General features: G+C 40.4%; 1 protein-coding gene across 5 annotated transcripts; it reads left to right on the top strand.

The window, feature by feature from the left end:
- Positions 1–4: 4 nt before the first annotated feature.
- Positions 5–21933, top strand: sec24c (SEC24 homolog C, COPII coat complex component). Of its 5 annotated transcripts, none has more exons than XM_017483687.3 (25): positions 5–94; positions 2722–2912; positions 3194–3280; positions 3879–3996; positions 4970–5139; positions 5787–6512; positions 7888–8027; positions 8587–8655; positions 10348–10459; positions 10597–10724; positions 12219–12357; positions 12567–12682; positions 13365–13489; positions 13629–13820; positions 13959–14052; positions 14218–14334; positions 14495–14665; positions 14782–14878; positions 17508–17653; positions 17754–17892; positions 18043–18161; positions 18287–18466; positions 19673–19864; positions 19948–20037; positions 20200–21933. In XM_017483687.3, the coding sequence occupies exons 2-25, from the start codon at positions 2741–2743 to the stop codon at positions 20338–20340; spliced, it is 3780 nt and encodes a 1259-aa protein (XP_017339176.1). In that variant the 5' UTR covers positions 5–94; positions 2722–2740; the 3' UTR covers positions 20341–21933. The 5 variants fall into 5 exon arrangements, with proteins under 5 accessions (XP_017339176.1, XP_017339175.1, XP_017339178.1 ...); XM_017483686.3 differs by having other exon boundaries at positions 24–206; XM_017483689.3 differs by lacking the exon at positions 3194–3280 and having other exon boundaries at positions 25–206.
- The last annotated feature ends 700 nt before the right edge of the window (positions 21934–22633 follow it).

Below are 22633 nucleotides of genomic sequence, written 5' to 3'. Positions count from 1 at the left end.
GCGAATGTCACCGCGGTGCTAATGCGACGGGCTGGAGAAATCGAGGTGGAAGAAAGAGATTAACGACAGCTAGTGGCGGTACAGATTCAGGAAGGTGACGTTTGTGCTTTTCTTCACAACAAAAAAACAGAGTAGATCTCGGTGATCGAGTAAAAGGAGCAGTTTCCCTGCCGGTTCAGTTATTTACACATCTGTCTAGTTCGGAGGTAAGTGGCAAATGTCTAATGCTTAGACGGGGCTAACAGGTTTGCTAACGTTAGCGTTACTGCTAACAGGTTTTAGATAGTATCGACGATCTTGACTCGTTTTGTCATTAGCTAGCTTTATATTACTTATTTATTTAGTGTATGTGGTGTCGTGAACATTAGCTGGTAAGACAGTCCGTGTTATTTTATTCGCTGTCTTGATTGAAAAGTTTGCTAGCAAGTTAAGGCCAAGTGTTCCTGCTTATCTTTAACCGGCTCAGTAACATGGCTACGCGTTACATGATTATGGTTAGGGTTTATCTACAGCTCACATAGACTACGTTTACATGGACAGCAATAGCCCAATTATTGACCTTATTCTGAATAAGACAATATTGTGATTAAGGTGTTTACATGAGTCGCTTTTAGAATACTCCTCTCATGTTCCCGTTTTACATGTTATACACGTATTTACCTCCCGACGCCACGCCAGAATTTCACGTATCAACATACAGTTCATCTACGTTATGGTACTGTATACAGTTTTGGGTGTTTTTATTTAAAAAATTTACGAACGCTTCAAGTGCGGTTAATTATTTGTCATGCTATACGTGCAAATAGACGACTGTTTGAAGCCGTGGGCTGCGTCATAAACCGCGTACTTACGTTATATATATATTAGCCGAGATACATGTATTTCGCCTACTATAGGCCTATAGTAGCTAAGTACGCGGTTTGGGACGCAGCCTTGCTCTCTTGTTTGCCGTAAAACGGTTGAGCACTGCCGTGTGTGTGTACGTGTCCTGTCGCAAAATGCGGTGAAAACTCTCACACGGCGTTAATAGTGTGATTAAGGTGTGTACATGTCAGTAATACACCTCGATAATGCGACTAAAACAGGAATACTCCACATGTCTTAATTCGATTTGTGTTTACATTGAGTATGACTTTAATCGGAATAATGTCATTTAAAAAAAAACTGTTTACATGGTAGTTTCTTAATCAGAGTACTGTCTTAATCAGGTTAATATTGGATTATTGTTGTCCATGTAAACGCACTGACTACGTTTACATGGACAGCAGTAATCTAATTATTGACCTTACTCTGAGTAAGACAATATTGTGATTAAGGTGTTTACATGAGTCGCTTTTAGAATACTCCTCTCGTGTTCCCGTTTTACATGTTATAGAACATAGTTCGATTAACAACACACATCATTACGTCACCGCGCCACGCCATCCCGTATCAACATACAGTTCGTCTTCGTTATGGTACATGGTAGTTTCTTAATCAGAGTATTGTCTTAATCGGCTTAATAGTGGATTATTGTTGTCCATGTAAACGCACTGACTAAGTAACAACAGGAGTCCTGACACCACATGTGATGTGAGATATCTCTAATCAAAATATTATATTGTCCTATTGCCAAATCCTATCATATATCTAATCAATGTTATTAGTTTCAGTTCATATTCATTTTTAAACATGAATAACATGCACATTTATTTGTTATTGGTCATCTGCAATAAACCTACTTCTAAATGTAAAACAAACCAAAGAAAAAACCCACATGCCCTATCAACCAAACGTTATGTGAAGGCAGGCGGTTATGCCATGTCACTGCTTAACTGTCGTAACCAGCATATGATGTCAGTCAGCGAAGCGTTACGCACGCTGGCCACTGTACAATGTTACGGTGTCGATTACATTGAATTATTCAGAAGTCCATGTCGTGTCGGTGCTGGTGTGCTACTCATCACGGAGTCTATCATCAGTGATGGACACACGACGCTTACTGGGTTTAGTTGCTTTCAACGCTTATGATCGAACCACGGTATTGATATTTTAATAGTTTTTTGACCATTGTGGAGTCCATCTCAGCATGAGGTATCAAGATATGCAGTGGCAAGGTTTTAATACAACACAAATACTACAGGAGACACTGATTTTGAAAGAAGCTTAAAATCACCGACTGCAGTGTCGTCTCAAACAGCTGTGTGCACTGGACCTGCAGGTTTTATCTCCGATGCTCCCCTTGTGCATGTTAACTCTGTGTTTGATGATAATTTGCTTGTTTGGTGGTTTGAGTCAACATGTACACAAACAAATCTGTTTTTACTTTTTAATATCTATTGTTGAAGAGGAAGTGTTTTTGCTCTTCATCTTAAGCCCACGATTTTTCAGGTTTAGTAACCCTGGTCAGATTTTTTTTTTTTATCATCTAGTACAGGGGTGTCCAATCTTATCCGGAAATGGCCGGTGTGGGTGCAGGTTTTCATTCCAACCAAGCAGAAGCCACAACTGAGTCTATTGAAAGCCAAGCTCAACTGATTAAACAGGTGGACTCAGGTGTGGCTCCTGCTTGGTTGGACGGAAAACCTGCACCCACACCGGCCCTTTGCGGATAAGATTGGACAATCCTGGTCTAGTAAAAATGAATAAAATGTTAACAAGTTAGAAAGCATGTAGGTCTTTTAGTAATTAGTGTCCAACAAGTCCAACCTCTCACTCAGTGCTCTCTTTTCTCGTTTTCAGACTTAGGGATGAACTGAAAATGAACGTCAACCAGCAACCTCACATGGCCTCTCCTTACGGACAGCCACAGTCTGGCTACCAGGGCAACCCACACTCCGGTTATGGGGGTCAGCAATTGCCCGGGGGTTATGTGGGTCCGTATGCTCCGTACAACGGACCTGCGTCTAATTACCAAACAGGCCCACCTCAAGGTAACTGTGTAAATCTACAGACTGATTTCATGTGAATAACTAGCAATACTTAAACTGTTCATACACGATTATCTATTAAAGGGTATCTATAAGATTTTAAACTCTCTTTAATTAGTAGTTTATATATCATACTAGTGCCTCAGGTCTCGAGTAAATCCACAAGCACTGATGAGTTTGAATCATCCTTCCCCCTGACTCCTGATTGTTTTCACAAATGTGTGTTTTTTTTGTTTTGTTTTTTGCCTATCCCAGTTTTCACAGCTATCTCTCTTGTATTTCAGGATATTCTCCTTATGCAAGCTTTCCTTCTAAGGCTCTTGCAGCAAACTTAGTCTCTGACCTGTCCTCTTCCTCTCCTCTTGACTTAGGTAACTGTTTTCATTATGCTTGGCAGGCTGTCCTTCTCACTGTTCCCTCTGGTTCCTACTGAGTGTATAGTGCAGGACAGCTGGATCATGTCTCACCTGCAGGCTCACAGACACGGCAGGATTTCATTTTAGCCTTTATACTGAGATTAAAAGTCAAAAGTGGACACTGTCACCCAGTTTGTCCCTCACATTCAACAATTACTCACATTCTTCTTCCTCTTCTTCTTCCCTTACCTTTTCCTCTTCTCGTTTCCTTACTTTGCCTCTCCCACATCCATCTCTGAGAATAAAAATATTTTCCTTATTGGTAATATAAAGAACACTGAACAAATCTTAAGATTTCTCAATTGTTCTATTAATTGATTTCATATTAAATATGTTCTTCAAAATGTAGCACATTTGAAGCATATTTATTTCAAGTGTATTTTTTATTCTTTTTAATAGAATGAACATTATTGTTAACGAATGGCATTAAAGATTTTTTTTCTTTTCTTTTTTTTTTTTTATTTTCTTTTTTTTTTTTTAATATATTATACCCGTCATATACAGTATACAAGTTCAGGTGAATTTCTAAATTACTGTTCTCGTTATTCTGCAGGTATGAGAGGACCCCCCACCTCTGGTGCACCCCCAGTGTCTGCAGCTCAGCCCTATTCACAGTTTGGGCAGAGTGAAGTACAGAATGGACCACCTTCTATGGGTGCCCCTCCACAAAGGTCAAGATTTCGTGTATTCCTGCTGAGAGATGTCTTTTTAAAAACTCTTTTTATGGAACCGAACTTGAGTGCAGAAGTTAAATGGCTTAAGTCAGCAGTAGAGACTCTTTCCCCCAAGCCTGGGTTTTCAAATGCAAGCATTTCTTTGAACGATTTGTTAGTATTATTAAAAGTCAGATTTGTCTGACCCCTCAGGAGATTGTACATATTGACAGTTCAGAGTAAAATGTTATATAGGGGCTCCCGAGTGGCTCAACAGAAAAGTGTTCGCATCGTTGTCAGGAGATCGTGAGTTGGAGTCCATAGCAAGAAGTCAAGGGAACAAAATTGGCCTTGCGTACTGTGTGGGACTTTCTCTCCTGTCAATCAGAGCAAAAGTAGTCAATCATGAGCATGTATTCAATCATGGAAGACGGCAGATAACACTTTCCTTAGAGTGTGTTGTGCTGCCCTGTGACACAACCATTGAAAAGATGCGGTTGATGCATGTCTTGGAGGAAGCACGTGTTAGCCTTCATCATCCTCCAGTTGGTAGCTGTTGTATGACGGGAGAATTGGCAGGTGACCAATGAGGAAAGGATGTATACGAATGCCAGTTGCTGTTTTTCCCCCATGTTCTGTATGAATATGAATAGTAACTTGATCCCTGTAGGTTTATCTTGAGAAGCACCTTAACAAACACGCCCACAGTGTATTAGGGATCATGTTGCTTTTGATGAAGTTTCTGAACCAGAGGTTTGTAACTCCAGTCCTAGAAGCCATTGTGTAGTTTTTTTCCTGCTTCAACACACCTTCTCACCATAGAAATGAACCAACGTGTTCATTCAGGGGGCAGGGAACAGACTGTGGTGCTTAAATGAACATGAATAGGCTATTTACTTTTGTCGGTCATGATTGCATAGTTAGTATGTGTTAAATTCTGATTTGCCATTTAATGTATTTTTTTTTTTTCCCCTCCCTTTCTAATGTATAGGCCATCTGCGTCTCAGCCGTACACTCAAGGATCAGTGAGCTTGTCAGGTCCTCAGCCTGCATACCCCCAGCAGTTTGGAGCACCACCCACCACTATGCAGCAGGTGACCAATCAGATGGCAGGCATGCAGGTTGGGTCCACTATACCCTCCTCAGCTGGCCCGGGCTACGGTAAATACTCTTTGGCTTACTCAGTTCATTTTTTTTTGTATGTGTATGCTATGGAACTAGATAACATGCCCCCACGATGCAACATAAAATAGAATACAGTGGCTCTGTATACAGGACAAGGGATAATCTACAGCTAGGTGTGCATTACATGATTTTTGTGAAATTTGACTGAAAGGAAAAAAAGTAGCAGTTAATTTCCTTTAGTTATTTTATATACGGGTCAATAGATCTAGAATTCTGCCTGCTGTAAATCTGTAAATCATGCATGGATAAAGTAATGTGATAAGATCACGTTTATTTGAATTAATTAGAATGAATAGTTATCTGAGAGAGAGAAAGGGATGTGTGCGTGTGTGAATTCCCCATGTCTCTAATGAAGCAGTGAGTTTAAATGCTGTATGCCACTGTAACCGTATGTTACTACTGTATGGTTACAATTGTTTATAGGCGGCGCATTCATGTAGCGCGGTGATTATTACATGTGGATTCAATGGTTTGAACGCACACCTTCCAGCCAATCAGAATCAAGTATTCAGGCCGACCGTGGTATAATTGGAAATAGAAAACGGCTACAGTTTCAATAGAACTGTGGATAAATACAGGTGGTAATTGGTGTTCTGCCTTTCTTTCTTTTTTTTTTTTTCCAGCTCTACCTGCCATCTCCCAGGCTCCTGTTCCAGCTCCTCCATCCTCTTTTGTTCCCACGGCTCCTGTCCCCACTCGGCCCCCGCCCACCTCGGGTCCGCCACATACACCAGCTCAGTCGTACTACGGAGCTCCTCCTGCTCATCAACCATTCCCAGCTACAGCCCCACCTTTCTCGTCTGCACCTGGTCCTACCCAGCTCCCTCCTCCACCCTTGGCTTCACAGCAGACTTTCAGTCAGGCCTCTCCTCTTTCACAGCCTCAGTTTTCATCAGCCCCACCTACAGGCCCTGCTGCATTGTATGGAGGCCCACCTCCATCAGTGCAGGCCACTCACTCTAGAGCACCCCTTCCCACTTCCCAGCCTTCAGCTTTCTCCGGAGGGCCTCCACCGAGCTCTGCGCCATCCCAGTACTCAACAACCATGCCCCCTGCATCACAGCCTTCTCCATTCCACTCAGGTCCTCCTCCACCCACCACTGCTCCTGGATTTCCACCTCAAGCAGGTGCACCTCCTAGGCCTCCACACTCAGGCATGCAGGGGCCTCCTATGGCCTCCCAGGGGCCTCCTATGGCCTCCCAGGGGCTTCCTATGGCCTCCCAGGGGCCTCCTATGTCCCAAGTGAATCATGTGACCCCTCCACAACCCGGGATGTTGCATGGACCCACCACTCCCGGAATGGCACCACCACAGCCAGGGATGCAGGGTTATCCACCTCAGCAGAACGGTGAGTGCCTGAATATTTATATTGAACAACTGGAACATAAGGCTTACATTTTGTAACTGTAAGAACAAAAAGGGCAATTATTGCTCCTTTTAAAATTAGATTAGCACATTTATCAAACGGTGACGGTGAAGGGCAGTTGTTGGAGTATGGAGTTGGAATCATTCCATTAGTAATTTGAATTTAAGTGCAAAAAAAGTCTTCGTTTAAACGTTATTCTTTTTAAATTTGTATCATACCATCTGATTCAATTTAAACTGAAATTGAATTTTGTGATTTTGCCAAAATCTGAATCTGAAATTCAGAGTTAAAGGCATGCGACTGAACATTCGAAAATTACAATTAACACATTAAATACACATTAAAAAGAAATCACCCTCTTCATTCAAATGTTTAGTTTCACTTTTAAAATATTATTGTGTAGTGTACAGGCAAAAGCAGTCGAACATGGCTCTCCTCTGGCCACACACACACGCACAGTAGTGTATATAGTCAGATGTTTCTCAGGTGTTATTTTGAATGCAGAAATGTGAATTAATAGAGACTTTTGAATTTCAAACTTTTCATTTGCACATCCTGTGAGACTCTAGAACTAGAGTTGAACGTTTTAGATTGCGCTTTAGCAGGCCACATGCTTCAGTTGGAAATTTACTTTCCGATGATGATACAAATTCAGATAAGCGTTTCTATTGAAATGTATTAAAGCACAAGCACCCGATTTGTTAAGAAGTTCTTGTGGTATTTGACCCTATAAATTGTTATGCCTTCATAAGAATGTATCTAATTCTTTGATGTCCTGATAATTCATCCTTAGAAATCCTACCAGAAATGTAATAAAAATGGTAACCCGACTTTGCAGTATTAAGGTCAAAGGCCTAATATCATAATGATGGTCTGTGATCTGCAGCACTGATGTATAATGTCTAATGAATTACACACACACTCAATAACTATATCAGAATTGCATATGGGACGATATTTATTTGACCACGGCTTTTGTGTTTTGTTCTTTATCAGAGTGTGTGTTCTCCGGGTTTAGCATGGGCTCACTGTGCATTGTCAAGGTCTCAAGCTCGTGTCCTACTTTGACACTTGGGAACATTAGCTTCTGGTCTTATAGTGCATGGAAATTTCCAGTGCCCTGACATTTTCCAGGAGATCCTATATGGGCAAGAGAATGGATCATTTGATCCATCATTTGATCAAAGATAATAAACGTCATGTTACCTCGATGAGAGAGATGTATGTGTGTTTATTCTACAGTATACTGAAGCGCTATCTGAGAATCATGACGTCTGTGCTGTTTTCACCTCACCTCATTATTGTTCACTGTATATGTGTCATCTTAATGACAGTAATGTGTGTGTGTTTCATTCAGGTGCTTTTGGGCAAGTGAGAGCTCCTCAGCCTGGCTATGGTGGACCATATTCTGGGCAGCAAGGCTACGGAGCTCAGCCCTCTGCACAAGCCCCTCCTCCTGCAGCGAAGAGACTTGACCCGGACTCCATTCCCAGCCCGGTACATACACATTAGTCCAGCAGCACACGCACGTACACAGTCTATTACACGTTTCACATTGTGTGAAACACTCACTGTATGTTGTATGTCCATTGTCTTTTTACCCCACCGTGTATTCAATTTTCTCTACTCTTTTTATTCAAACACGTACATCCACAGAGTTCTGTAGTCTTGGGTATTTTATTGCTTTACCGAGAGTAATAGTTCCAGCTATGTGCAATGGTTTGTGTAAGCTAGGCCATGCTCTGGAGTCTCCTGTGTCTGACATGCATGCACCATGGCGGAATAACAGATATGCAAATCCAGTGGAGATTTAAGGCTTAAAAAAAAATTGTTCTGCTTGAATATTGCATGTGTGACTGGCAATATTTGCATCCACGTTCACTGGTATTGCTTTCTAAACACAGTAATTAATCATTGTTATTCTAGTCTTGAAAGCAGAGGTAACTGTGGTTACACATCTGTTTATCTTCTCTCTGCTCTCTTTCTGTTTTTGCTTTGGCTTTTTTTTTTCTCCTCCTCTCTTTAATCTTGCTGGACTAAATTGTTAAATGTAAAGCAAGCCTCTGACATACCGCCTGTGCAGAAAACAAGACATAGAATAGACCCAGACGCTATTCCCAGCCCAGTAAGTGCCCAGTGTCTCTCTGCATGTCTGTGTTGTTGCACTAACCCTAATCTTTCTCCTTAGTCCTTGTTCTCCTCTCAGCCAATCTCCTAATAACCCCACTGACTGTCAATCTATTCAGTTGTGATTTCTACAGCTGTTAATCATTTAACTGTGTAATAGATCAGATTGAAGATTAGATTAGATAATATTTATCGATTGATCACATAAACATTAGTCACCCATTTTCAGCTAGCTTAGTTTTTTGCCATGCATTGTGTAGTTTTGTAGTATGGGTGTTACAGTGTCGTACCAAATCAAATTCACAAACCCCTACCTTCTGGACTCGCCTTAAATCAAACGGCAGTGATTACTTTTTATCAACATATGGGTAATGGACTGTACTGAAAGCCCACTGACTGTGTAATCCTCTACTGTAAATGCATTACATGCATGCTACCTCTGCTGCCCCCCCCCCCCCCCCCCCCAAAGCATGTTCTTTGTCTAACATACAGAAAAACATGACCTTAACATTAAGATTAACAAAACCAAATGAGGAAAAATGATCTATTTTTGGCTAAGCAGCACTGTGCACTGCTGCTCTAGTTGGATGGACTTTTATTTATTTATTTACTCAGAACACTGCCTTACTTTATAGCTTACAGACCCTCCAGGATTTTGCAATCACAGTAATTAACGCAAAATCATGGAAACTCCACAATATTCGCAGGAGCTTGCAATTTTTCAAACTTGCCGCAGATTTTCAGCGGATTTGTGACATCACATCACAACATGCCGCGCAAGGTGCATTCAGCTAAAAGGTCTCGTTCAGCAACAAACATTAACGTGAGAGACCGGGCATAGCAATTTTGTGCAATTGCAATTCCATGAATTCAGGTTTTCCAGCACGTTCGCCTCACACCACCAGGGTTTGGGGTTTGATTCCTGTCGCTGCCCTGTGTGCCCTGAGTTTACATGTTCTCCCTGTGCTGCAGGGGTTTCCTCCGGGTACTCTGGTTTCCTCCCCCAGTCCAAAGACATGCATGGTAGGCTGATTGGCATGTTCAAAGTGCCTCCTGGGATAGGTTCCCTGTGACCCTGTAGGGTAAGCGGTATAGACGATGGATGGAAGTAGTTTTCCATAGAAAAGCACGGCATTTTTGACCGCAACAGTCACAAAAACTTGGCGAAATCCTGTACGGACTGAGCTTATAACGCTGATGTGATGAATACTGATCATGTACGACGAATAAAAATGATCAAAGGTACTTTTATGTGGATTTCTTATTTAAGATTTCCTTTCATTTTTATTACCAGCGTGTGTGGGTTTTATATGGTCAATTAATACTTTTTACCATGATACTGTTATTTTTTTTTTGACTAGGTTATGATGCCCTTAAAATTTGAAAACTGTAACACCCCTTCTTTGTAGGTTTTGTGATCAGCCTCGCCCTGAGAACTCATGTAGCTTAGCAATCGACCTACAGGAAATTAGTTGCATTTAAGAACATTGGCTTTTACACCTGTTGTAGGTCACTGGTGCTCACCCGATCTAGCCCCTTCCTCTGTCTTTGCATGCTAATTCAGCCCTTGCATGTCTGACTTACTAGCTGAGTGCAAGGTTTATGTGTCTGTGCATATGCATGATCCATTCTCATATTGTGTTTTTGAAAGGTGTGTACGTAGGCCAATCATATGTCACTGCTCTCTCAGATTCAGGTGATTGAGGATGACAAGGCAAACAAAAGCAATGAGCCTTTTGTCACTGGGGTCAGAGGTCAAGCCCCACCCCTCGTCACTACCAACTTCCATGTTAAAGATCAAGGTAAGGGGTGTTATTAGACTCTATTTTGCATGTGGCCAAGCACTGTAACACAGTCCTCTATGCTGCTTGTCCATGCAAGTGTCTTGTATTGCGGTATTGGATTTAAGTGCTGAATATTGTGTGTTGTATTTTTAAAGGGAATGCGAGTCCACGTTTCATCCGTTGCACAGCTTATAACATGCCATGTACCTCAGACATGGCCAAACAGTCCCAGGTGCCGCTGGCTGCAGTTATCAAACCACTGGCTACTCTGCCTCCAGATGAGGTGAGGCACTGTTTCATTATACAGTCTCTTGAGGCAAGGCCTTCCTTCACAATATAACTGTGTGACTAATGGTCTCAATAAATGGGAAATGGGATTCCTACCTGTCAAATTGACAATGTCCTAAACTCTCAGGTACTAAATTCATTTTGCTTGCCTATTCAACGGCAAAGCTTTAGTTTTAGATTTCACTGCCTGGAACCAGGGAATTGACTCTTTTGGTGATCAACTTCATATAAACTGACTTGATGACAACACACAGCATGTATTACAAAATATATTGTGCACATTAAGAAAATTACATTTGTGTGTTTTTTTTTTTTGTTTTTTTTTTTAAAATAGATCTAGCTACTTATAAGCTAGTTAATGCAGTTTGTGGCATGGTGTAAAATACTACGTACCACAGTGTGCTTCCTAACACAGACCAACTAGTTCATAATGAAATTCACTGCGGACTGTTATTACTGAATTTTATTGATTCGTCAGTTAGAGCCATAATTAAGCTGTAATTGTAGTAATGTTTGTTCAATCGCAGATGTTGGGCCTCATTTAGTAAAGTTGTGTGTGAATGTTTGTATAGGCCAAACCAAGCAAAACATTTCCACTGGATTCACCAAAGAGTCAGAAAGGCTGATTTTCTTCAGACTTGCATGTGTATGTTGTATGAATGGTAATTTACATACGATTGGCAATCATGTGCATGGCACAGCTGATTTGCATGTATTGATGCCCACAAAACTTCATAAAAGTTCACGTGCACAGACTGCTGTGAGCACGAAACAGTCAATATAAAGCTAAATCCTGCAAAACAGATATGGAAATTATTTTGCCTTACTGCTATACCAATATAAATGCTTAATTGTTCTTTACAGCATAAAATCATCCGTCAGCTAAGGCGTTTGTTTACGGCTTACAGTCACGTACAGCCATACCAGCCCGTCCTCCATTTATACACCGCCGTTTATTTAGTCATAATTCACTGTTTGGTTTTAATTCTATATTTATAGGTTTGTGGTGTCTCCTTTTTTTTAAGCATTTTTATATTCTTTAATTAATGCCATTAATATAAAACGGCTTATTTTCACAAAATGTACTTCGTCCCCGACCTAGTGAACTAGCATGAGGATGTATAGACTCCAAAAGCGTTTCTGTAAGTCAATCTCCATAAGGACGTCTGCTAAAGGATGTAAATAAAAATGAGCAGTATATTCCAGATATAAAAGTGCATGTACATTATATGATTTGAAGTCGATCAAGTCGAGGTTTATTTAATTTACAGATGCTCGGGAGCACGAATGGAATACAAATTTTTTTTTTTTTTTCACATATTTTTATGGGATTTTCATGAATACCAAATTAATGTAAATGCTTCTACGAATAACTTATGCATAAATGCATTTGATAATCCGACTTGATAAATGAGGCCCAGTGTCTCAACCTTTTGACTGTTTAATCTTGCATTGAGAATTAACCAGCTGTCTCACGTTTTTTGTTCAGAATCCTCCTTATATAGTGGATCATGGGGAAAGCGGTCCTATTCGCTGTAATCGCTGTAAGGCTTACATGTGTCCCTACATGCAGTTCATAGAAGGTGGAAGACGCTTCCAGTGTAGCTTCTGCAACTGTGTCACGGAAGGTGAGTCACGTTTTTTTATTAATGCGTTAGTTATCAGGGGTTCTAGTCAAACGAACGTTCATTTCAGAAGTCTGTCCTTTGTGTCACGTGAGTCTGTGGGTAGACTTTGGAAGTAAATGAGATTTAGGTGTGACCTACATGTCTGCCTCAAGGGGATGGACATCTTTAACTGACTGTGTCATCGTGTTTTGATCTCTTTCCTGTTTTAGTGCCTCCCCATTATTTCCAGCATCTGGACCACACAGGGAAGCGTGTAGACTGCTACGACCGACCCGAGCTGTCCCTGGGCAGCTACGAATTTGTAGCCACAGTGGATTATTGTAAGGTAGGCATTCGGGTCGTAAGGAATGACTAATTAGCAAGTACAGACACGATTACAGTACTGTACACTACCAGTCAAATGTTTAGACACTCATTCTTTATTTTTCATTTTTTCTCCACATTTTATTATAGTAATAGTCATCAAAACGCTGGATTAACACAAATGGAACTATGGGAATTCTGTTGTGATAAAATACTAAATTATTTGGATTTATTTTGGGGATTTTTTTTTTTTTTTTTTTTTTTTTTTTTTTTTAAGCATCTTCAAAGTAGACACCCTTTTTGCATAGAATTTCCAGAAATGTATTCTTGGCATTTTCTCAACCGATTTCTTGAGGAACCCCCCTGTGGTGCTTTTTAAACAGTATTAAATGAGTTCCCACCTATGCTGGACTCTTATTGGCTGCTTTTTGGAATATTTTGCTCCAAGTCATCCATTTAAAAAAAATCTTTTTGTAAATAAAATGGGAGTTTTCTAATGAAAGAAATAAATACATTGGCACGATTATATTTTTGTCTACGACACTGATTTCAATCATTTAATCGTACACCTTCAGATCAAAAGTTTTTTTTTTTGTTTTTTTTAAGATCATGAGAAACATTTCAATCAAGTGTCTCCAAATTTTTCACTGGTAGTGTACATTATGTGCTTCTTTTATTTTTGTATCTTTTGTTCTTGTTTATAGAACAACAAGATTCCTCAGCCTCCAGCCTTCATCTTCTTAATTGATGTGTCATACAATGCTGTGAAAAGTGGCATGGTGAGGATTGTATGCCAGGAGCTTAAAAGCCTGTTGGACTATTTGCCCAGGTACAGATTTCGAGCCGTTAACGTAATCCTTTTAGTTTCAGTTATTATTTTGGACAGTTATATTTTTCTTTCACCATTGAGTAAAGCACAGTCACTCTGATGCTTCACTGTCTCAAATACTGCGGTGTTTCTTTTTTAGAGAGAACCCTGATATGGATTCCAATATACGAGTAGGCTTTGTAACCTACAACAAAGTGCTGCACTTCTATAATGTAAAGGCTTCTCTGGCCCAACCTCAGATGATGGTGGTCTCAGATGTGGCAGACATGTTTGTACCCTTGTTGGATGGATTCCTTGTCAATGTCTCCGAGTCCAGGGTTGTCATTGAGAGGTTAGTTTGGTATTTTGTTAGAAATAAATACTGATGGCTATTTTTGGCTGATAAGCTTCTATTATCTATGGTATGGGTTTTTTTTTTCCTCTCTCACTCTGTGTGTGTGTGTGTGTCTCTCTCTCTCTCTCTCTTCAGTTTGCTGGATCAGATCCCCGAGATGTTTGCTGACACACGAGAGACGGAGACAGTGTTTGGCCCTGTTATCCAAGCTGGACTGGAAGCGCTTAAGGTATTTAAGACTTTTTCTATGTCTGTAGAACACAGTAGCTTTAATCTCATTGGGGTTGATTTTGCTATGAAATTATTGCTCGTTGTTGCTGGTAGACTGCAGAATGGCCCGCGTTTTTATTCTGCATGTAAAAGATTAATGTGAAGGCTGGTCTGTGTGTCTCAGGCTGCAGACTGTGTTGGAAAGCTGTTTGTCTTCCATACCTCTTTGCCCATCGCTGAAGCTCCAGGCAAGCTGAAGAACAGGGAAGACAAAAAACTGGTGGGCACCGACAAAGAAAAGGTAAAGTCTTATTTGCTCGCTTGTTATAGTACCAGTTCCTTAATTCAAATGATGCAGCACCTCTATTCTAGTATCACCGAGCTTTGCATGAACTTATAATAATTTTTGTTTATTATTAAAGATATTTTCTGAAATGTCACTGCCTCTTCTCTTTTCTCAGACATTATTCCAGCCCCAAGTGAGCTTCTATGCTAACCTGGTGAAAGATTGTGTGGCACAGGGCTGTTGTGTGGATCTCTTCCTGTTCCCTAATCAGTATGTAGACGTGGCAACATTAGGGGTGGTACCCACTTCAACTGGAGGTTCCATCTACAAATACACCTATTTCCAGGTGACTGGAATAATTGTATTTTTGTTGTGCTGGATCTGCAAATAGTAGTTTGGATCTTTAGTGTAAATTATGTGATGTAATATGTTTAGTCACGCAGTCACGTGTTTGTGTGTCAGGCCCAGTCTGACCAGGAGCGGTTTCTGAACGATCTGAGGAACGATGTGCAGAAGCAGGTGGGCTTTGATGCGGTGATGAGGGTCCGCACAAGCACTGGTGAGTGGGACAGGCTTTTTCTGTATATACAGTATATTTGTATCTTCGAGCAAGAACACGGAGCAAATTGACTTCAATCCTAACAGGCCTAAATTTAAACAGGCCATGTTTAAATTTAATGGTCAGGGTATTTTTTTTCTATTCTAAAAGTTTTCTAACTGGAGATGGGAAGTATTAGAACGTCTTTGTGTTTGGTTCTAATGATAAATCTTTCACTGTGTAAGGCACGCTGGAATGTCAGTAAGATTTGGTAACAATTTTCAGTGCCGTAGTTTTAAGGACAACTGACAACCAAGTGTGTGTGTTTCATTTGTATTTTTGGAACGGAAAAATACAGATTTTTGTGAATCTTTTTTGTGAATTACATAATTTGTTTATAATATCGCTAAATATAGCATCAAACATCATGTTTGATCAAAATGAATATTTCAGTCAGAGTTATTGCGTTTCCTTTCTATCGCGCGCTGTTTATTGATGTGTGTGTGGACTCATTCAGTGAAGTTTAATGGAGACTCGCTCGCTGTCAGGACGAGTCTTTATGTAAAATGGAAATACTGGTGTGAATTTCTAACATGTACAGATAAGGATATAAAGGTAAAAATGTTATTTCTGTGCTGAAGAAAACATGTCTGGAACATGTTATATGTCACACGCATCTGTCGCCGCTTCTGACACGACAAGCCACGTTAATACACTTAAGAGTTTCTTAGAAGCGCTTAATATAAAACATTCTCCTGTTTTGGACGACCCGGATCGTGCACTTTTCCCGCAGCAGCTCACTCTGTGACCTCTACTGTTTTTCACATTTTTCGCATGATGTCACAGACCCAACTAATCCATAATAAAAATTCGTTTTCCATTATTTTAATTATCAACTATTATTAGGGATGCGCCAAAACGAAAATTCTTGGCCGAAGCCGAAACCGAATATAATGAAAAACTTGGCCGAATGCCGAACAGGTTTTTTCGCGTTTTTTCCATTTATTTTGCCTTTTTTTTTCACCATTGTATAAATTAAATAGTCAAAAATGTGCTTTTTACTATTTTGCCTTGCTTTTCAAAGAAAAAAATCAATTACAAAAACTACAATTTCAAAATATTTATTTAACACTGAACATTTTTTTTTTCATTCCAGCAGGCATAGGCTACCAACAAGGCACAATGTAACTTTAAATAAATAAATGAGTAAAATAAAAAGATTGTGATGTGGTCATCTTTGAGCCCTCCTTGAATAGTCTATGTTAGGTCTATAACTGACTGCTGAAAGAATGGAACACTCTGTAGCCTACAGCAAAAACGTCCATTGACAAGATTGCAAAAAATGGTTCTATTGGGTTCTATACGGCTGATTGTATTGGGGATATATACCGCTCGCGTCCCTGTACACCCCGCGGAGTATTATAGTAGATATAGTATAGTTAGATGCCTTGTTAATGTTATGTACCGTGATAGATTTAGTTAGTTTAAACTATAGATTAGTTCATTTAGTTCCTGCTGGTTTTTTCCGCTCCCAGTCCATAGTATTAGTTCATGTTTCTTGTTTTGTGTTTTGACCCTGTATTCTGTGACCGTGACTTTGATTCCTGGTTTTCCTCCATTTATGCCTGTTTGCCGATCGCCCGACCCATTGCCTGTCTTGACTACGTTTTTTGGATTACGATTTGGATTTGTCTGCCTGCCCTTAAATAAATACATCTTTACCTTCTTCCGTACTCTACTCCCTTACGTCTCACGACGTGACCGAATACTCCGGAACAGAAACAAAACAAACACACGCCCACGCATGTTTACTGTCCACAGCAAACTTCCGAAGAGCACGTAGCTCGTGCACGTAGCTCGTGCATGCGCGCACCCCCTCATCGAGGTCGTGACATTCGCGCGTCTCACTCTGGTTGCTAGGCTATATTGTCACGTCATCAAACGCGTCATTGTTCGGTCAAATTTATTCGGCCCTTTCACTTATTCGGCCGAACACCGAAAATGCTTTTTTTTTTTTTTTTTTTTTTTTTTTTTTTTTTTTTTTTTTTTTTTTTTTTGCTATTTTGGTCGCATAATTTCCGTTGCCGAACATTTGGTGCATACCTAATTATTATCGATTTTAACAATTAGTTGCTGCAGCCCTAGCGCTCTGCCACTAAGGCTATGGATAAAGGCAACGCTAATACAGTAGAAATGAAAGCAGCTGCTTTTCACAGCTTAATTTTCATCTCATCTCTCATTCATTTCTAAGTTTCGTTAGCAGACCACACAATTAAAACGTTTGAAACCGTACATACCGGTACCGGAGGTATGATTAGCAGGACATTTCTGCCTGAAAGTAAATGCAGCGGAAGCCTGATGTAATAAATCTGATGTAATTAATCAGCCCATCTCCATGTGGAAACGATGTATGAAATCTGATCACAAAGGGTCAGTGGAGACGCAGTTTAATGCCAGGTGTTAACAGTTATGCATCACCCAGGACACAAGTTAATGCTAGGTGTGAACAGGGCCTTAGTCCAGTTTTTAATGTCTTGTGTATTTGTATCCTTACACCTGCAATGTCAAGCGTTCGTCACAAAAATGAAGTAGTGGCTTTTTATTGATTTGGCACAGCCTTGAATCTGTGTTTTGTATCATGCGCTGCCAGGTATCCGGGCCACAGACTTTTTAGGTTCATTCTACATGAGCAACACCACAGATGTCGAGCTGGCGTGTCTGGACTGTGACAAAACCATCACAGTGGAGTTCAAACATGACGACAAGCTCAGTGAGGAGACTGGCGCACTCATCCAGGTATGTTTGGGAGAGAGAAAGTGTCGACAACTAATGTTAAGCCTCTTTTGTGCCTTTTAGTAACCATACTTGTGTGTGTGTGTGTGTGTGTGTAATACAGTGTGCTGTACTATACACCAGCTGTGGTGGTCAACGGCGACTGCGGATCCATAACATGGCAGTGAACTGCTGTGCACAGCTGGCTGACTTGTACAGAAACTGTGAAACAGACACCATTATCAACTTCTTTGCTAAGTATGGTGAGTGAGAGAAAATCATGTGACACAAACGGATGATGGTACATGTTTGGTGTTTTTTGGGGGGGGGTTATTCGTGTCCCTAAAATTTGTCATGCAGATGTTGTACATTGTTGTAACAAAATCTGTTTTTGCTTTTATGTTTGTTTACAGCATACCGCAGTGTACTGAACAACCCTACCAAGAATGTTCGAGACAGTCTGGTGAATCAGTGTGCCCAGATCCTGGCATGCTATCGCAAGAATTGTGCTAGCCCATCTTCAGCTGGACAGGTGACTACAGCTGCTCTCCTAATTCCTGCTAACAACAGTGTTACTGCTGAACCCTTGTTCACAGAGTATAGCAGTAAGCACTACTCTCATGAACATTTCTGATTATCTGGTGGCTTTGTGTGTAGCTGATCCTCCCAGAGTGCATGAAGCTACTTCCTGTGTATCTCAACTGTGTACTGAAGAGTGATGTTCTGCACCCTGGAGCAGACGTCTCCTTGGATGATCGCGCGTATCTGAGACAGCTGGTCAGCGCCATGGATGTGGCAGAGAGCCATGTGTTCTTTTACCCACGGCTGCTTCCAGTGGTGAGACACACACACACACTTGTACAGACACGTTCACTACCGCTGGTACCGAACACACACAAAATGATAATGTAAATGATTACATACTGAATGATGAAGATTATTATTCTAGCATATTTTGATTTTGAGTCCAAAATCTAAGGCGATATCCACATTAATCTGGATAGATCTCAAAACTGTATTGTCATTTTAAAACGTTCTCCGACACCGCCATTTTGTTGAAAGTTTTTCTGAAAATTTCTCGTCCGTGGCGAAATGTCTGAAAACGCTTCCGTCCCTGTACTGCACATGCGTAAAAACGTATGGCACTTTCCCTCAGGCGTTTATATAAAAATCCGAAGGTTGCACAAAGTGCCATTAATCTTTAACAGAGCCATCAAAGTGGATAGCAGTTACGGCATTTGGCAAACGCCCTTATCCAGAGCGACTTACATTTATCTCATTTATACAACTGAGCAACTGAGCTAAGGGCCTTGCCCAAGGGCCCAACAGTGGTAGCTTTGCAGTGCTGGGGCTTGAACTCCTGACCTTCTGATCAGTAACCCAGAGCCTGCCCAGGCACAATTGCAGTACAACACCGTCCACCATCTTGTTTGTTTTGAGTCAAATGGGTCACATGACTCAAAATAGCGTCGTCATTTTTTTTTTTTTTTATATCTGTTTTCTCAGTCCACGCTACAAAGTGAAATCTATCCACTTGGGAGAGTGTTTTTGAAAAGTCTGTGTGGATAGACGGCCAAAACAAAAGATGCGTTTTTCAAGTGCTTGAGTCAAAGTTCTGTTTTTCCCCCTTAAATAGTAGACAAAGTATTACAAAGGTAAACTAAAAACCTGCTATTTGTGATGATTATTATTATCAGTAAATAATCATATTTTTTTTATATATATATATATATATATATATATATATATATATATATATATATATATATATATATATATATATATATATAAAATTATTATTATGATTCTCAGGATTAACGGTAGTGAAGTTCTTGACTGCTTCACGGGATCAGCTAAATTTTGCCTAAATAGAACTTAATCTCTCTGTGGTTATCATTGATTATGATAATGGTTCTAATACATTTCTGGCTATTGATGAATCCATGTATGCATTAGCGTACATTATACATATCTATATAAATCTATACATGTTTATTATTCTAGAGCCATAAGTGTTGATGTTGGTGCTTTGTTTTTCTGCAGCACAAGTTGGATGTGGAGAGTGATGCTCTGCCTGTGGCAGTCAGGGACTCTGAAGAGAGACTGTCTAAGGGGGGCATTTACCTTCTGGAGACTGGCCTGAACCTTTTCCTTTGGGTGGGAGTCAACACCCAGCAGGAGCTTCTCCAGAACATCTTTGGCACCCCTGCTTTCAGCCAGATCGATCCTAACATGGTACAGCTTGCATTAACCTAACATCAATAGCATGGTGTATGCGTTGTGAACATAGTTCATATCAGACTTGTATTTTACCGTAGACGTCTTTGCCGATGTTGGATAATCCATACTCGAAGAGGCTGCGGGAGATTATCGAGTCTTTCCGCACACAGCGCTCTCGCTACATGAAGGTAAGTCTGCTTGGAGACGTCTACTTCTTACGGTCACTGTTATCCTACGCTACTTGTTTTCATGTTCCACTTTGGTTATTCCGTGCAATATACAGTCTCTATATTGATGTTTCTCGGATTTAAAATTAAAAAAAAAAAAAAAAAAAACTTTTTGTTTTTCAGCTGGTGGTGGTGAAGCAGGAAGACAAACTTGAGCTCATCTTTAAGCATTTCCTTGTGGAGGACAAAAACAACAGCGGTGGGGCTTCTTATGTGGACTTCTTGTGTCACATGCACAAGGAGATTCGCACACTTCTGAGCTAGGAGAGCTCCCTTTGCCCTTTTTATCTGACAAACCAGTTCTGTCCTCCTGTCATTTCCCCTCCTCTAATGTAATGTTCTATAAAGTGCAGGAGGAAAATCAGTTTCTCTCCATGTGCTGTCACATTCTGGTGTCTATCTGTGATTTGGTTTGGGGGGGGAATTGCGAGGTGTGTGTATGTGTGTGAGAGAGAGTGAGTGAGTGTGTGAATTTGGTGAGAGAATGTTGGTGTGCATGAATCGGCATATGTATGAGGGATGCTATTGATATTTCCCACCACATCCTGATATAGTAACAGATTATCCAGCACAGCTGCTGTAAGGATAACTTTATTCTGAACAAACACTTAAGTGCAGAATTAACAATGTGTTAATTAAACTGCAGGATAATAGGCTTTAAAAGTGTGTGCATGTGTGTGGACTGTGAGTGCGGGAACACTGGCACTGTAGGCAGTAGTAGACGGCATTAATTATTGAGCCCGATTTTCTGAGAAAGATCCCGACAAGTAGAAACGAACATTTATTATTTTTTTTCCTCTTCCAAATAACTTATTGTTTCTTCATGTAATTTTTGCAGTCGTGGATGTTTTGTTCAGTTAGTCCTCGTGTTTCATTTTCAACCATGGCCTTACTGACCCATCTCTCCATTTCTCACCCGTTTTCTGCTCGTCTTCGTGGGGTTTTGTTATCATTTATTGTCATCGTTCTTGGTTTTTAAACGTGTGCAGGAACCCTTTGACTGATGGATTATATGGGAAGCAGTGTGTTTTTAAGTGTGCTTTTCACTGTCCGTACATCTAACTCTTCAGATATAACACTCGCTCTAAAATTCTATGCATCAGATTAGCTCTGGATGGAGGAACATGTAACCAAACAAGCCTAATATTGAAGTTACGAGGGAACAGGATGCGTGCTGAGTTAACTGGCATGCCTGAAGCTGTGTTACAGTGTGAGCATTTGAGAACGGATGAAGAATTCTCCTATTGTGGAGAGGGAATGGGACCTATCAGAAAGCACTCTGACTGGGCCGGGTGATGTAGTTCAGATTAGCCAGCTGGACGGGAGTTTATGCAGTCGAGCTCTTCTTAATGAGAATGGAGACTGTAGTCCAGATGGCAGCCATCTTCAAAGCAAGCTTCAGTTCCTGGGCTTATATTACAGGAACAGCTACTTGTACTGTTTCTAATGTCCCCAGGTTTTCTGTTTGTTACTCTGTTGTTGTTTTTTTCTTTTTTCTTTCACTGTATGATCAAGTGCTAACCTGTACCATGAATCATTATATATCATTTTACAATCCAATATTCATTTCTAAATGTTTTGAGGGTTAGAATCCCGGAGCAGGCAGAGTCAGGCGCAGACCTCGGCGCTGGGTTCTTGTCTGCCCTGGTCTTGTCTTTCTAGTGAAAAAAAAACAAACAACAAACCTTTGTACAGTGAAAGCATACGGCAAGAGTAACGTAAAAAAGTTTAGAACTGCCGATTTCTAACCGTTTTGAAGCATGTGCAGGATTGTGACCTGAAAAGCAATCAACACTGAATACCTTGTCATCACATGTATTTACATGTACAGAATTAAAAATCACATTTTAAACATGATGCTCAGTTAGTGTGCTTTGTTGGATATATACCGCAATGAAAACCTGCCCGTCATACCTACAGACTTAGAAAGGAAGTGTTGCATCATCACAGACTTCTCTCTTTCTGTCTTTCTTTCATTTCTCTTGGTTTTCTTTTTTTATAATTATGTTTGCCCAAGTACAGCCTCCAGAGTTCCTCTCAAAGCACTGATGAAGCGAGAGCTGGAATGTCTGAATGTTCATCCTACTGTAATCTTAACAGTGTTTATATAAAGATTGGTCCTAATGAAATTCCTCAGAGAAAGGAGGGATCTACCTTTAATAACTGCCCTTTTGTAGATTTTTTTTTTTTTGTCCTTTTCATTTCTTTTGTATCTGACTTTTTTCCACTCGTATCCTAACCCGACAATCTGTGTTTGTGTAAGTTTAGAATTCATGACTCGTGTCTTATCTTTGCCACCTAACTGCAAAATAAATATCTAAATCAAGTTGTTGGTTGACTCTTCCACGTTGATTCAAATAATCAGGACATCTGGAAGCAGCCTGGTGTTGGTTATACCTCATGCATCATTTGCTTCTGAGCTCGCTTTTTCTTTATCGTTTCTTTATTTCATAGGTTCCCTGCATGTTCTTGTTGTCCGTCAGCTAATTAACAGCACTTCCTGAGTTTGCAGTACATTGGTGTGTTAGGGTATGAAAAAGACACAAAAATATGCAGG

Source organism: Ictalurus punctatus, chromosome 13 (genome assembly GCF_001660625.3).
Source record: "Ictalurus punctatus breed USDA103 chromosome 13, Coco_2.0, whole genome shotgun sequence".
NCBI classification, from domain to species: Eukaryota; Metazoa; Chordata; class Actinopteri; order Siluriformes; family Ictaluridae; genus Ictalurus; species Ictalurus punctatus.
This window is presented reverse-complemented; position numbering and strand designations above follow the sequence as displayed.

Coding starts and splice junctions, on each gene's coding strand:
- sec24c (XM_017483687.3), top strand. CDS start 2,741: ATGAACGTCAACCAGCAACCTCACATGGCCTCTCCTTACGGACAGCCA. Junction 3,281..3,878: donor TTCCTCTCCTCTTGACTTAG/GTAACTGTTTTC, acceptor GTTATTCTGCAG/GTATGAGAGGACCCCCCACC. Junction 13,821..13,958: donor TCCAGGGTTGTCATTGAGAG/GTTAGTTTGGTA, acceptor CTCTCTCTTCAG/TTTGCTGGATCAGATCCCCG.